A 15,477-nucleotide genomic window follows, 5' to 3' on the forward strand; every position below is an offset into this window, starting at 1 on the left:
TTTCTATTATTTCTATTACTGTTTAGAATCCTACCATTTCTATTATTTATATTACTTTTAGAATCCTACCAGTTTCTATTATTATATTACTGTTTAGAATCCTACCAGTTCTATTATTGTTTAGAATCCTACCAGCTCTATTTATTTCTACTATTGTTTAGAATCCTACCAGCTCTATTATTTCTATTATTACCATTTCTATATTTCTATTACTGTTTAGAATCCTACCATTTCTATTATTTATATTACTGTTTAGAATCCTACCAGTTCTATTATTTATATTACTGTTTAGAATCCTACCAGTTCTATTATTGTTTAGAATCCTACCAGCTCTATTATTTCTACTATTGTTTAGAATCCTACCAGCTCTATTATTTCTATTATTGTTTAGAATCCTACCAGTTCTATTATTTCTATTACTGTTTAGAATCCTACCATTTCTATTATTTATATTATGTTTAGAATCCTACCAGTTCTATATCTATTACTGTTTAGAATCCTACCAGTTATATTATTTATATTATTGTTGAATCCTACCCGCTCTATTACTGTTTAGAATCCTACCAGCTCTATTATTTCTACTATTGTTTAGAATCCTACCAGCTCTATTATTTATATTATTGTTTAGAATCCTACCAGTTCTATTATTTCTATTACTGTTTAGAATCTACCAGCTCTATTATTTATATTATTGTTTAGAATCCTACCAGCTCTATTATTGTTTAGAATCCTACCAGTTCTATTATTGTTTAGAATCCTACCAGCTCTATTATTTTATTATTGTTTAGAATCCTACCAGTTCTATATATCTATTACTGTTTAGAATCCTACCAGCTCTATTATTTATATTATTGTTTAGAATCCTACCAGCTCTATTATTGTTTAGAATCCTACCAGCTCTATTATTTATATTATTGTTTAGAATCCTAACAGTTCTATTATATCTATTACTGTTTAGAATCCTACCAGCTCATTATTGTTTAGAATTCTACCAGTTCTATTACTGTTTAGAATCCTACCAGCTCTATTTACTGTTTTAGAATCCTACCAGTTTTAATTATTGTTTTTAGAATCCTACCAGTTCTATTACTGTTTAGAATCCTACCAGCTCTAGTTCTATTTATGTTTAGAATCCTACCAGTTCTAATATATCTATTACTGTTTAGAATCCAACCAGTTCTATTACTTCTATTACTGTTTAGAATCCTACCAGTTCTATTATTTATATTACTGTTTAGAATCCTACCAGTTATATTATTTAGAATCCTACCAGTTTTCTTATTTCTATTACTGTTTAGAATCCTACCAGTTCTATTATTTCTATTACTGTTTAGAATCCTACCAGTTCTATTATTTATATTACTGTTTAGAATCCTACCAGTTCTATTATTTATATTACTGTTAGAATCCTACCAGTTCTATTATTTCTATTACTGTTTAGAATCCTACCATTTCTATATTTCTATTACTGTTTAGAATCCTACCAGTTCTATTATTTATATTACTGTTTAGAATCCTACCAGTTCTATTATGTATTACTGTTTAGAATCCTACCAGTTCTATTATTTCTATTACTGTTTAGAATCCTACCAGTTATATTATATTATTGTTTAAATCCTACCAGCTTTATTATTTCTACTGATTGTTAGAATCCTACCAGCTCTATTATTTCTATTATGTTTAGAATCCTACCAGTTCTATATTTTCTATTACTGTTTAGAATCCTACCATTCTATTATTTATATTACTGTTTAGAATCCTACCATTTCTATTATTTCTATTACTGTTTAGAATCCTACCAGTTATATTATTTATATTATTGTTAGAATCCTACCCGCTCTATTACTGTTTAGAATCCTACCAGCTTTTATTCTACTATTGTTTAGAATCCTACCAGCTCTATTATTTATATTATTGTTTAGAATCCTACCAGTTCTATTATTTCTATTACTGTTTAGAATCTACCAGCTCTATTATTATATATTGTTTTAGAATCCTACCAGCTTCTATTATTGTTTAGAATCCTACCATTCTATTATTGTTTTAGAATCCTACCAGCTCTATTATTTATATTATTGTTTAGAATCCTACCAGTTCTATTATATTATTACTGTTTAGAATCCTACCAGCTCTTTATTTATTTTATTGTTTAGAATCCTACCAGCTTCCTACACACACACACACACACACACACACACACACACACACACACAGGGGTCATTTTCCGTTTACCTCAGAGTTGTTGGATGAGCGGGAGCTGGCTCTTTTCGGACATAGTTTAGGTCTGGAAAACAAAAAAAGAGCCACAACATTGCAGTTATGCATTTCTTGTTTTACATATCTTTGAAAACCATTATTTACTTTTGACGACATTCTCTTTCATGCTATTTGTGAAAGCTTGACTGTTATTTAGGGCAACTTTTCTCCAAAATGTTTTACAAAATGAACACATTCCCCCACAATTAGAAACGGGAACTTCACTGAGGTTCTTCCTCAAAACATAAAAAGTCTAGCTAGCTAAATCACTACATACAAACAGCCCCAGGTTGTTTCTCTAAAGGGCAGCTCCAGCAGCTGAGGGGATTCTGTTCATTAACCAAGATCTAAATGCTTTTGTATACCCATTTCTGGTACAATTAAAAACCATGGCGCCAGGACACGACTAATACAACTAACTGCTCTCCAAAATGCATGAGGGATTTCTCTAAACGATTCATGGCTGTGGAAGTCATTGCTGTAAATGAGAATGTGTTTTGAGTCAACTTACCAGGTAAAGTAAAAAAAAATATTACGCATGATGGAAATGCCCTTCTTGGCTTCCTGATAATGTTTAATCCGTGTGTTGTTGTTCCTGGTAATTAGACTTTCATTTTATTAGAAGTGTGTTTTCAATTTCCCTTTCATTAGCAGCAAGAAGTGAGAACTACACAAATGGGCTTATTGTGCTCAACAGCCACACATAGGTTTTTGAGAATAACCCATTTCTACTGTGTAACCTATTTCACAGAGATGTACAGTATGTTGCTACATTATATCATAAAGTATTGTGTGTATGTTTGTTTTTTCAATACAGAATGCTTTCAAGCTGAGAAAAATGTTAAATTGCACAAGTAATAAAAAAACAGTGCTTTTCCTTTGAGTTTAGTTGACTAGATTGAGGGGAATTTTCATAGAGATAGATGTTTTATATGTATGGGTATTGAAACCTTCCTGGAGGGAACTAGAGATGTGAATCAGGCCGGTAGAGTACAACGGCGATACTCATTTAGTCACCTGGCATGGATAATATTACACCCTGCTAGAACTGGTACTAGCAGCGTGTGCTACTGTTGTCTCCCCATGGGATCGACCGAGAGAACACCTGTAAATTACACCTTTTGATACTGTATGTTGTTCTTGTTCTATTAAACAACCACGATGGCACCTCGGCAGGACAGAGGCTCACAGCACAGTAGCACGAGGATCTCTGCTCTTCTGGTCTTCCTTCCTTATTCTCCCACTGGCTTTTGTATGGCTACATTTCTCTTCGTCAGTTGGAATCGATGCCAGGTGCTGCACCTTGAACGGCCCTCACCCTCCCTCCCTCCCTCCCTCCGTGACTCGCTCACTCTCCCTCCCCCTCTCTGTATAATGGTGAGAATGCTGCACATCAAGGCAGCTACACCCAAACCTTTCACTGGGTCTCATCAGGGACCAACCAAGGCCTCCAGCTGAGTCAACAGGCAGGCCATCAGCAGCAGCACACTAGTGGAGGAGGAGGAGGACTGACTGGCAGACTATCCCATTCACGGCTACCATCTCATTCATGGGAGGAATCTTTGTTACACTGGCCAACATCAAAGACCCAACAGTTGTGCCATCTCCCTTGGAGGGTCATAAAAGGACAATTCTTGCCATTGTGCAGAATGTGCATGGTCTAGTTTATGTTTATGCTTGAGAACTGCATGTCTCAGGTTGTCAGGGAAATATATTTATAACACAAAACGTGTCTGACAAAGGTATCTTTATGACTCATTTCTTTCTGCATGGCTTGCTTTACCTGAAGATGTTGCACAGGTGAACTACAGGGATCATGAAGAGACAATCATTCCCATTGTGCATTGTCTTGTTTATGTTTATGCTTGAGTACTGTATGTCTCTACGAGTCAATAGGGAAAGCAATGACAAAATGTGTATGACAAAATAAAAATGTTGAATCTCATATTGTATAATAACACAAAATCTGAATAGTTCCATGCCTGATATTACTGTACATTCCTTTTCCTCTTGTAATCCACCTGAAAACATCCCCTGCGCCCCATACCTTTCCCTGTCTAATGTACCCATGTGGAAGAGCTAGGTTACAGTAAAATTGTGTCATGAAAATCATAATCAATCCTACATGTTAAACCACTTATAATGAGTTTACATGGTCATTGAGTGTAACATTATGGTCTCCTACCAGTATATTGGGATTTTCATGCATTTATTAACTTTTTATCAGATACGTTATGCACACTGTACATGTTAGCCATCTATTGTACTTTTTACTGTAGGCTACATCGTCATTGGGTTATTCATGTCCCCTGTCGTTGTGAATTTGTACTTTGCAGAGGAGTTGGCGTACAAGGGCAGCACAGCAAGTTTTTCCTGTTATTGTCAGGTATGCCATGTGTTTTTGTTTGTTAAGAAATGTTGACAACATTTTACCGTTAGCAGTTTGCAAGTGCATGTCATGTACATAACGCCTGGCTGTCATTGAGAAAGTTGGCTAGTCTAGACCTATAAGCTATAGTGTACATTGCGTTTGTTATTGTACTGTTATGTGAAACAAGATTATTGTTACAGTGCATTCGGAAAGTATTCAGACCCCTTGACTTTTCCCACATTTTGTTACGTTACAGCCTTATTCTAAAATGTATAAATGTTTGTATTTTTGGTCGGAGCCTCTCGAGTGGCGCAGCCGTCTAAGGCACTGCATTGCAGTGCTACAGGCGTCACTACAGATCCGGGTTCGATCCCGGTCTGTATCACAAACGGCCATGATTGGGAGTCCCATAGGGCGGCCGCGACCGGGAGACCCATGAGGCAGTGCACAATTGGCCCAGCGTCGTCCGATTAGGGGAGGGTTTGGCCGTTAGGGGAGGGTTTGTCCCATTGCGCTCTAGCGACTCCTTGTGGCGGCCAGGTGCATGTACACTGACTTCGGTCGCCAGCTGTATGTGTTTCCTCCGACACATTGGTGCGGCTGGCTTTCGGGTTAAGCGAGCAGTGTGTCAAGAAGCAATGAGGCTTAGCGGGGTCGCACGGCTCTCGACCTTAGCCTCTCTTGAGTCCGTACAGGAGTTGCAATGATGGGACAAGACTGTAACTACCAATTGGATATCACAAACTTGGAGGTCTCTCCAGAGATGTTAGATCAGATTCAGGTCCGGGCTTTGGCTGGGCCACTCAACGACATTCAGAGACGTGTCCTGAAGCCACTCCTGTGTTGTCTTGGCTGTGTGCTTAGGGTCGTTGTCCTGCTGGAAGGTGAACCTTCGCCCCAGTCTGAGGTCCTGAGTGCTCTGGAGCAGGTTTTCATCAAGGATCTCTCTGTCCCCGCCGCTGAAAAACATCCCCACAGCATGATGCTGCCACCACCATGCTTCACCACCATGCTTCACCGTATGGATGGTGCCAGGTTTCTTTCAGACTTGACGCTTGGCATTCAAGCCAAAGAGTTCAATCTTGGTTTCATCGGACCAAAGAATCTTGTTTCTCATGGTCTGAGAGTCCTTTAGATGCCTTTTGGCAAAACTCCAAGCAGGCTCTCATGTGCCTTTTCCTGAGGAGTGGCTTCCGTCTGGCCACTCTACCATAAAGGCCTGATTGGTGGAGTGCTGCAGAGATGGTTGTTCTTCTGGAAGGTTCTCCCATCTCCACAGAGGAACTCTGGAGCTTGGTTTTTCCTCTGACATTCACTGTCAACTGTGGGACCTTATATAGACAGGTGTGTGCCTTTCCAAATCATGTCAAATCAATTGAATTTACCACAGGTGGACTCCAATAAAGTAGAAACATGTAGAGGATGATCAATAGAAACAGGATGCACCTGAGCTCAATTTCGAGTCTCATAACAAAGGGTCTTAATACTTAATACTTAGTATTTCAGTTTTTTATTATTAATACATTTTCAAAAAAATATATATATATTTTTCGCTTTGTAATTATGGAGTATTGTGTGTAGTAGATTGATGAGGATCTTTTTTTATTTAATCAATTTCAGAAAAAAGCTGTAACGTAACAAAATGTACTTTCCAAATGCACTGTACAGTATATGTAAGCCAATCAAAACACAACACAGAGGCAATCTACACCGGTCACACTTGCACAATTCTCTCTGCATGTCACCCCTGAGGTACTGGTTCGATATAAATAGGTTGATCTGACTCCCTGATAACACAACACGTATGTGACAAATGGATATTATATCACAGCAACTCTCTCTGCATGCTTTTACATACCTGAAAATTATGCATAGAGCGCTGGTGAGCACCATGGCAAAGAAGGCTGCTCCGCTCATGGCAGCCAGCAGAGATTCCATCTTGCTGGCCCCGGTAGGGGCGTAGGCGTACCGGGGGTCATCTCCATCCGGTTCTGTCCGGTTGTGGTAGTGAAAGAGCAGGGCGAAGCCGCGGCCCCAGTGGGTGGTGGTGATCAACTCCATGATGACCTCTACCATCTCCTGGCTGGAGCCAAACACCAGCTGGCTGCTGGAGGGCCGGTTGGAGCCGCAGAAGCGCGAGGAGAAAGTGAGGAGGTCCGAGATGTAGAGGACGTCGTGGGGGCAAGCGTCCACCACCTGGGTCTCAGAGCTCACTGACTCCGTGTCCGTGGAGGGCGGAGAGGTCGGAGTGGTGGCCTTGTCTACAACCACAGCCAGGTCTGGGGCTGCTGCTCTGGGGTTAGGGGTAGGGTTCAGGTCAGGGTCGCCTCTGAGGAGAGGAGAGGTGATTGAGTTCACCGCTGCCTGGTCCCTGGGTAGGAGGTGTGAGGTGGGATGTGGGGATGCAATGTCAGAGGTGGACCTTTTAGCAGAGTTGGAGACTTTGGCGATCTCCATCTTGGTGGACTGCTCTTGCACCACCACCTGCTTGACCTTGTCATGTTGGAAGGAGGACTGGGGGGCTTTCGCTCTGCCCCCCTGAGCCTGAGTTACGTGGACGTCTTTAGCCAGCATTGACATGTTTTCATCTGTGACAGGACCACCAGACGGGAACGTTGCCCCATCGTCAGCCTCAGCATCTTTCACTTTCAAGTTAGAGATGGCAGTGTACTGGGCGGAGGGATCGTGGCTCTCGAACACGTCAAAGTCAAATATCTCCAGTATGAGCTGGTGGCCGACGGGCACAAAGAACTGCCAGACACAGTGGCTCCCTGAGGAGTAGTTATAGGGAAACCCAGGAGACAGGATGAGGCCTTGGACATCCACAACATCCACCTTCGCTCCACAATCAAAGTAGACCTGCAATAATCACATACATGGGCTTGGTGAGGGGGACAAGAGTGTACCTAAAAACGCTAGCATCTCTAATGATCGACATCTCTACTGTATACCAGCACTTATTAAAGACTTACAGAAAATCAGCAGACATAAAAATAAAATAAGATGATGATAACGTCTAGGGACATATAATACAAATAAGGCTTCCTTTTAAACAAATAATACAGTTGAGCTGAATTGCACATTGCCTAAAAAACAATGAACTGCATCCAGACCTGAACTATTCAACCCTCCTCTTCTGCCAGTCAGTATATCAAAGCCATGGCGGTGCCTTGCATGCCTGTGCTTGGGTAACCCTGGGGAGGGTTTCTTAAAACACGCTGAGCTGGCTGTAATGCTTCCCAGGTGTGTGGGGTGGACGGTGGAGGGGGACCTCAGCCTGGCTAAGCAGCGGCAGATGTGTGGCTGGGGCTGCTGGGCCCAGAGCTCAGGTCCAGACCTTTGTAGGAGGGCTGGTGTGTTTATGAGCTTTCCTCTCAGCCCAGGTTATGGACTGTGGGAACCGAGCAACGACCTAGCCGGGGCTCAACCAGCACAGCCTCCACCACCAGACAGGTAACAAACCAGCCAATGCCCCAGGCAACACTAGTAGTCTGGCTGGGAACACATTTAAAACGCGGTGTGTGTGTGCAAAAGGAGCACCACCACTGCCATCGACCAACGCCAGATAGACGCTTTGATTGCCACTCCATGGCTCATCTCATCTCTCCATATGCATGCATTTATCAAAGGTTAAAATTTCTCCAATTTTAAGAAGCCAAATCTGGATGTACTTTTCAATCATCACTGTATGAGAGAGGCTGCTGCTAGGTTTGGCCTCAGCAACCCCCTCCGTCCTTCTGACTGCAACTCTGCAACTCAAAGGCCTCTCTATTGCTGATACAGCTGGCAGCCTCACAGCCAGGTCAGAATGTCCCTTACAGAGAGCTGGAGGGCAGTAAGGACATACATATCTCTCCGTGTGTGTGTGTTCTGTACAGTTAATGAAAGACGTATTTTCAAAGCACATGAATGCACCGAAAATATTGAATGCATTTTATTACGGATATCACGCCAGAGAGACAGTCCTGATCGCCTGACCATCACGTAACAGCATATGTAATCAATCTGTTTCAGACCTCCCTATCCTGGCCACTTAATGACTCAACAATTTTGCAATATGTTGGTGAACAACATTGGACTAAAAACATTGGATCAAAACATTGCAACAGCGTATTAATCTCTGCTATTATTTCTAACCATGGGAAAATATGTATATTATATGCATGGGAAAGAGACAAGCCACTTATCATGTGTTGTGCTAGTAATCCAGTATGTGTTTTTGGTTTGTATTAAATACAATTGACAAATTATAATAACAGCGTCTGTTAAAGAAACTAAAGAAGGAGTGCCTTTAAAAAGCAACAAATCCCTTTGGAAACGGCCTATGTGGCATCGATAGGAGTCAGAAACAGTTATTCTAGTGTCAAAATTGACTATAAAGTGTACATAGAATAATTTGTCATAAAGTCAGTCCCGTCTAAAACGGAGTTTGGAACATCCATGCGTCACAACGGGTAAATGAAGGTTGAGTTTTTGATTTGAGGATGTACAGTACCACTCAAAAGTTTGGACACGCCTACTCATTCAAGGGTTTTTCTTTATTTATACTATTTTCTACATTGTAAAATAATAGTGAAGACATCAAAACTATGAAATAACACATATGGAATCATGTAGTAACCAAAAAAGTGTTAAACAAATCAAAATATATTTTATATTTGGGATTCTTCAAAGTAGCCACCCTTTGCCTTGATGACAGCTTTGCACACTCTTGGCATTCTCTCAACCAGCTTCATGATGTAGTCACCTGGAATAAATTTCAATTAACAGGTGTGCCTCGTTTAACTTCACTAGGGTAGGGGGCAGCATTTGGAATTTTGGATGAAATGCATGCCCAAATTAAACTGCCTCCTTCTCGGGTCCAGAAGATATGATATGCATATAACTGGTAGATTTTGATAGAAAACACTCTAAAGTTTCCAAAACTGTTAAAATAGTGTCTGTAAGTATAACAGAACTGATTTGGCAGGCGAAAACCTGAGAAAGATCCATTCAGGAAGTATTTTTTGGGGGGGGTTTTGTAGTTTTCTATTCAATACCATTACAGTATCCATTGACTTAGGACTCAAATTGCAGTTTCTATGCCTTCCACTAGATGTCAACAGTCTTTAGAAATTGTTTCAGGCTTGTATTCTGAAAAATGAAGAAGTGAGAGCAGTCTGAATGAGTGGACCCTAAAGTGTCACAGAGCTTTTTCATGCGCGCGACCGAGAGAGTGCGTTTCTTGTTTACCTTTTTTCTTGTTTACCTTTAATTGACGACGTTATTGTCCGGTTGAAATATTATCGATTATTTAGACTAAAAACAACATGAGGTTTTTAGGTTTGAGCCTGTGGATTACTGAAGAAAACGCGGGAACAAAACGGAGGTTTTTGGATATAAAGAGACTTTATCGAACAAAAGGAACATTTATTGAGTAAATGAATGTCTGCTGAGTGCAACCATATGAAGATCATCGAAGGTAAGGGATTAATTTTATCTCTATTTCTGACATGTGTAACTGTTCTACTTGGCTGGCTACTGTTTGTAATGATTTGTCTAGTGGGCTATGTTCTCAAATAATCGTAAGGTATGCTTTCGCCGTAAAGCATTTTTAAAATCTGACACCGTGGTTGGATTCACAAGAAGTTAATCTTTAAACCTATGTAAAATATGTTTTGTTTTCTGAATTTTTATAATGAGTATTTCTGTATTTGAATTTGGCGCCCAGCAGTTTCACTGGCTGTTGAAGAGGTGGGACGCTACCGTCTCACGTGCCCAAGAGAGGTTAAAAGTCAAATTGTGGAATTTCTTTCCTTCTTAATGCATTTCAGCCAATCAGTTGTGTTGTGACAAGGTAGATAGCCCTATTTGGTAAAAGACCAAGTCCATATTATGGAAAGAACAGCTCAAATAAGCAAAGAGAAACGACAGTCCATCATTACTTTATGACATGAAGGTCAGTCAATGTGGAACATTAAGAACTTTGAAAGTTTCTTCAAGTGCAGTCACAAAACCCATCAAGCGCTATGATGAAACCGGCTGTCATGAGGACCGCCACAGGAAAGGAAGACCCAAAGTTACCTCTGCTGCAGAGGATAAGTTCATTAGAGTTGCCAGCCTCAGAAATAATAGCATCAGAAATAAATGCTTCAGTTGATCTCAACATCTACTGTTCAGAGGAGACTGTGTGAATCAGGCCTTCGTGGTCGAATTGCACTACCAAAGGACACCAATAATAAGAAGAGACTTGCCTGGGCCAAGAAATGCCAGCAATGGACATTCGACCGGTGGAATACTGTCCTTTGGTCTGATGAGTCCAAATTTGATATTTTTGGTTGCAACCACGTGTCTTTGTGCACCTGCATTGCTTGCTGTTTGGGGTTTTAGGCTGGGTTTCTGTACAGCACTTTGTGACATCAGCTGATGTAAGAAGGGCTTTATAAATACATTTGATTGATGATCTTTGTGAGACGCAGAGTAGGTGAACAGATGATCTCTGCATGTGTGGTTCCCACCGTGAAGCAGGGAGGAGGTGTGATGGTGTGGTGTTGCTTTGCTGGTAACACTGTCAGTGAGTTATTTAGAATTCAATGCACACTTAACCAGCATGGCTACCACAGCATTCTGCAGCGATACGCCATCCCATCTGCTTTGCGCTTAGTGGGACTATCATTTGTTTTTCAACAGGACAATGACCCAACACACCTCCAGGCTGTGTAAGGGCTATTTTACCAAGAAGGAGAGTGATGGAGTGCTGCATCAGATGACCTGGCCTCCACAAATCACCCGACCTCAACCCAATTGAGATGGTTTGGGATGAGTTGGACAGCAGAGTGAAGGAAAAGCAGCCAACAAGAGCTCAGCATATGTGGGAACTCCTTCAAGATTGTTGGAAAAGCATTCCAGGTGAAGCTGGTTGAGAGAATGCCAAGAGTGTGCAAAGCTGTCATCATGGCAAAGGGTGGCTACTTTGAAGAATCTCAAATCTAAAATATATTTTGATTTGATTAACACCTTTTTGGTTACTACATGATTCCATATCGTCTTCACTATTATTCTACAATGTAGAAAATTGTAAAAATCTATGAAAACCCTTGAATGAGTAGTAGTGTCCAAACTTTTGACTGGTACTGTACATTTGCCCACTAACATGGGTGAGCAGCTGCGGTGATTTCTCTCTATCCAATAGCATAGACAGTGAGACCGACCTGCCCAGCAGCTCTGACTTTGTTTCAATAAAACAACACATTGCACATTTTTTTACTTGAGAAATACTGCACCAAACACCTTAGTTAGATGGAAAACTGTGCAACTAAAACATCCTCAGCAAAAATGTCTAAATAAATTACAGATTTCTTGAGTTATCTTAGATTCATTCTGGGGATTTCGAGGGAGTGAAATAGACTTCCGGGTCTACAGAGTCTCATGTGGGACAAACGCGGAATCAGAAAACACACCTCCAAGTTTGAAATCTTGTTTTTCTAATGAGCAACAGAAAAACACACGTGCCAATTGGGGTGTTCATTGGCTCTTTAAGATGAACTTAAAGTTGTAAATGTTTTATTGCTATGGACACAGTACACTCATTGTCAAGTTTGGGCACCAAATCAAATAATTACAGAAACAAATTCTAATTTATGCAGTGGTAAATACAATTTTATAGTGATAGAGGCTTATATAACAGTGATAAATTACAAGAATCAAGGCACACTTTGAAGCCCAACTAGTTCTAAGAGTGTTGTAGCCTTTTCTTTCGCAATGCTTTCTCTGCTGTTAGGTGTGAAAACATTACGTCATAGTAAGGTGCAAAAGACAAAATGGCCTTAGACTTACTAGGAACTCATGTCATGAGCGCCACAACAATACATCAATTACGCGGATGACATTTGAACTGGTCAAATGCCATTCCCAGAGAGGTTGCAGAAAGTAAGCCAATTTCCGTTTTTGCTCTACGGTGTTGTGCAGTGTAGTGGTTTTGTGCCCTATAGAATGAAGGGAACAGCTTGACAACATGGGGGGGAAGGGAGGGGTGTGTTTGTCTGTCTCCGTGACCAATATAAGTGTCCAAATCCACTTTCATGTAGCCAGGCTCTTTCTATTGACAGTCTGTGGGATACATAGAAAGAGAGAGAACTTTGTCAGGGAAGGAGGGACAGGGACTGTGTCATTTTCCTGGCTCTGGCTGCACTAGGACTGGCTATCTGGAGGTCCGCCACCCTCACTGTGGTGTGATGTACATGGTAGACTACACATGAATGGCCTCAAAGTGCCACAGTGTAAAATGCAAATGGTACATTCTTATAATGCCAAACATCCCAGTTCTGTTACATCACAGGCATTATTCAAGGAAGCCTTTTCTCATGGGGAACAATGGGCAGCAGTGCCGTTTGGTTGCACCACTTCATGGTGGGATGGGAGATAACACTTTAATGAAGTGATGTTAATAAGTAGGAGCAGGCAGAAAGTTTACAGAAGACCCTGCTGGCCGGTCATTGCACCGAGTTGTGCCACACAAGGAGATTGACTAGACGATCCCTGTACAAAAGCAGAGAAACCAAGCATATAATGGTGTAGAATGACTTGTGCATTGGAATGTCAAATGCAAACCTGTGATTAGTTCGAGGTTGACCATAATATTGATATTGTTAAGCAACTTGAATCCTTTGTCAGAACAACATTTCCAGAAATGCAAATTACCTGAAATATAGTTTGAACTTTATACAAAGCCTCCTAAAAGAATATCCCTATGATTGATTTGCTTTTAGGAATATGAATTTTGAACACAATTCCAATCTCTAAATCATAACAAACTCACCCTAACAACTGAAGAGCTTACTGAGGAATTGAAACAGGTTAGTGAGTATACAACTAGTATGATGAAACCCCCAGCTAAAACCCTTGAAACAGAGGCTCGACTTCCCATAGCGATCGCTGTCACACACTCACTCATTCCCTTCCCTCACATGCACAAACAGCCCCTGACTGGCTCCTAAACAGCCAGACGGGCCCCTCAAGGGGGCAGGGATCCTCCCAGGCGCTGTTTACTGGAGTAGAAAAGTGACACTGCTCCACAGGCTGACGCTTCAGCTATGCCAACTCCCAGATGAAGTGTTATATAACCCAGGGCTCAGCAGCTCCTCTGTATGTCTGTCGGTCTGTCTCGGTCCAATCATTTAGCCACTGTTGCTGGTCAGGTCAGACACAGACAGAAATCTAGAGCATAGACTTTAGGGTTATTCCTACAGTGGAGAATACTGAATCTGTGTGTCATAGAAGCACCATACTAAGACACAACATCCTTGCACCCGGTGTTGTCTGTCCACAGCTGTGAACAGGCACTGATACACGAGCCCACAACTTATACAATACAGTGACTTCGGAAAGTATTCAGATACTGACTTTTTCCACAGCATTATTCTAAAACGTATTAAATCGTTTTTTTCCTCTCATCAAATCTACACACAATACCACATAATGACAAAGCAAAAACAGTATTTAAAAAAAATGTTTGCTAATGTTGTGTTGCCATGTGTTGCTGCCTTGCTGTGTTGTTGTCCTAGGTCTCTCTTTATGAAGTGTTGTGTTGTCTCTCTTGTTGTGATGAGTGTTTTGTCCTATATTTATATTGTTTTTATCTTTATTTTTTAATCTCATGCCCCCGTCTCCGCAGGAGGCTTTTTGCCTTTTGGTAGGCCGTCATTGTAAATAAGAATTTGTTCTTAATTAACTGACTTACCTAGTTAAATAAAGGTTAAATAAAATAACAATAATTTCTTGGAAATTTTAAAAGTATTCAGACCCTTCACTCAGTACTTTGTTGAAGCACCTTTGGCAGTGATTACAGCCTAGAGCCTTCTTGGGTATGATGCTACAAGCTTGCCACACCTGTATTTGGGTCCTCTCAAGATCCTCTCAAGCTCTGCCAGGTTGGATGGGGAGCGTTGCTGAACAGCTATTTTCAGGTCTCTCCAGAGATGTTCGATCGGGTTCAAGTCCGGGCTCTGGCTGGGCCACTCAARGACATTCAGAGCCTTGTTCCGAAGCCACTCCTACGTTGTCTTGACTGTGTGCTTAGGGTTGTTGTCCTGTTGGAAGGTGAACCTTCGCCCCAGTCTGAGGTCCTGAGCGCTCTAGAGAAGGTTGTCATCGAGGATGTCTCTGTACTTTGCTCCGTTCATCTTTGCCTCGATCCTGACTAGTCTCCCAGTCCCTGACGCTGAAAAACATCCCCACAGCATGACGCTGCCACCACCATGCTTCACCATAGGGATGGTGCCAGGTTACCTCCAGACGTGATGCTTGGCATTCAGGCCAAAGAGTTCAATCATGGTTTCATCAGACCAGAAAATATTGTTTCTCATGGTCTGAGAGTCTTTAGGTGCCTTTTGGCTAACTCCAAGCGGGCTGTCATGTGACTTTTACTGAGGAGTGGCTTCCGTCTGGCTACCATAAAGGCCTGATTGGTGGAGTGCTGCAGAGATGGTTGTCTTTCTAGAAGGCTCTCCCATTTCCAGAGAGGAACTGTAGAGCTCTGTCAGAGTGACCATCGGGTTCTTGGTCACCTCCCTGACCAAGGCCCTTCTCCCCCGATTGCTCAGTTTGACAGCTCTAGGAAGAGTCTTTGTGGTTCCAAACGTCTTCCGTTTAAGAATGATGGAGGCCACAATAGAAATGTCAAACACACAAACCGAGTGTGGGGATGGTGGAAGAACATCACATTTGTCATTATGGGGTATAGTATGTAGATTGCTGAGGAATTGTTTTTATTTAATCCATTTTAGAATAAGGCTGTAACGTAACCAAATGTGGAAAAGGTCAAGGGGTCTGAATACTTTCTGAAGGCACTGTAAGTATGGTGTGTGCGTGTG

At 41.4% G+C, this 15,477-nt stretch overlaps 1 protein-coding gene across 1 annotated transcript in view; it reads right to left on the reverse strand.

The window, feature by feature from the left end:
• Positions 1–15,477, reverse strand: part of LOC111957419 (uncharacterized) — a 33,687-nt gene that overhangs the window by 10,270 nt on the left and 7,940 nt on the right. The window contains exons 2-3 of the mRNA XM_023978235.2: positions 6,486–7,486; positions 2,233–2,284 (exon numbers count right to left, since the gene is read on the reverse strand). Of these exons, the coding sequence (XP_023834003.1) occupies positions 2,233–2,284; positions 6,486–7,486 (1,053 nt within the window). The remainder of the gene's footprint in view (positions 1–2,232; positions 2,285–6,485; positions 7,487–15,477) is intronic.

This window comes from Salvelinus sp. IW2-2015, linkage group LG33, assembly GCF_002910315.2.
Source record: "Salvelinus sp. IW2-2015 linkage group LG33, ASM291031v2, whole genome shotgun sequence".
Classification (NCBI taxonomy): Eukaryota; Metazoa; Chordata; class Actinopteri; order Salmoniformes; family Salmonidae; genus Salvelinus; species Salvelinus sp. IW2-2015.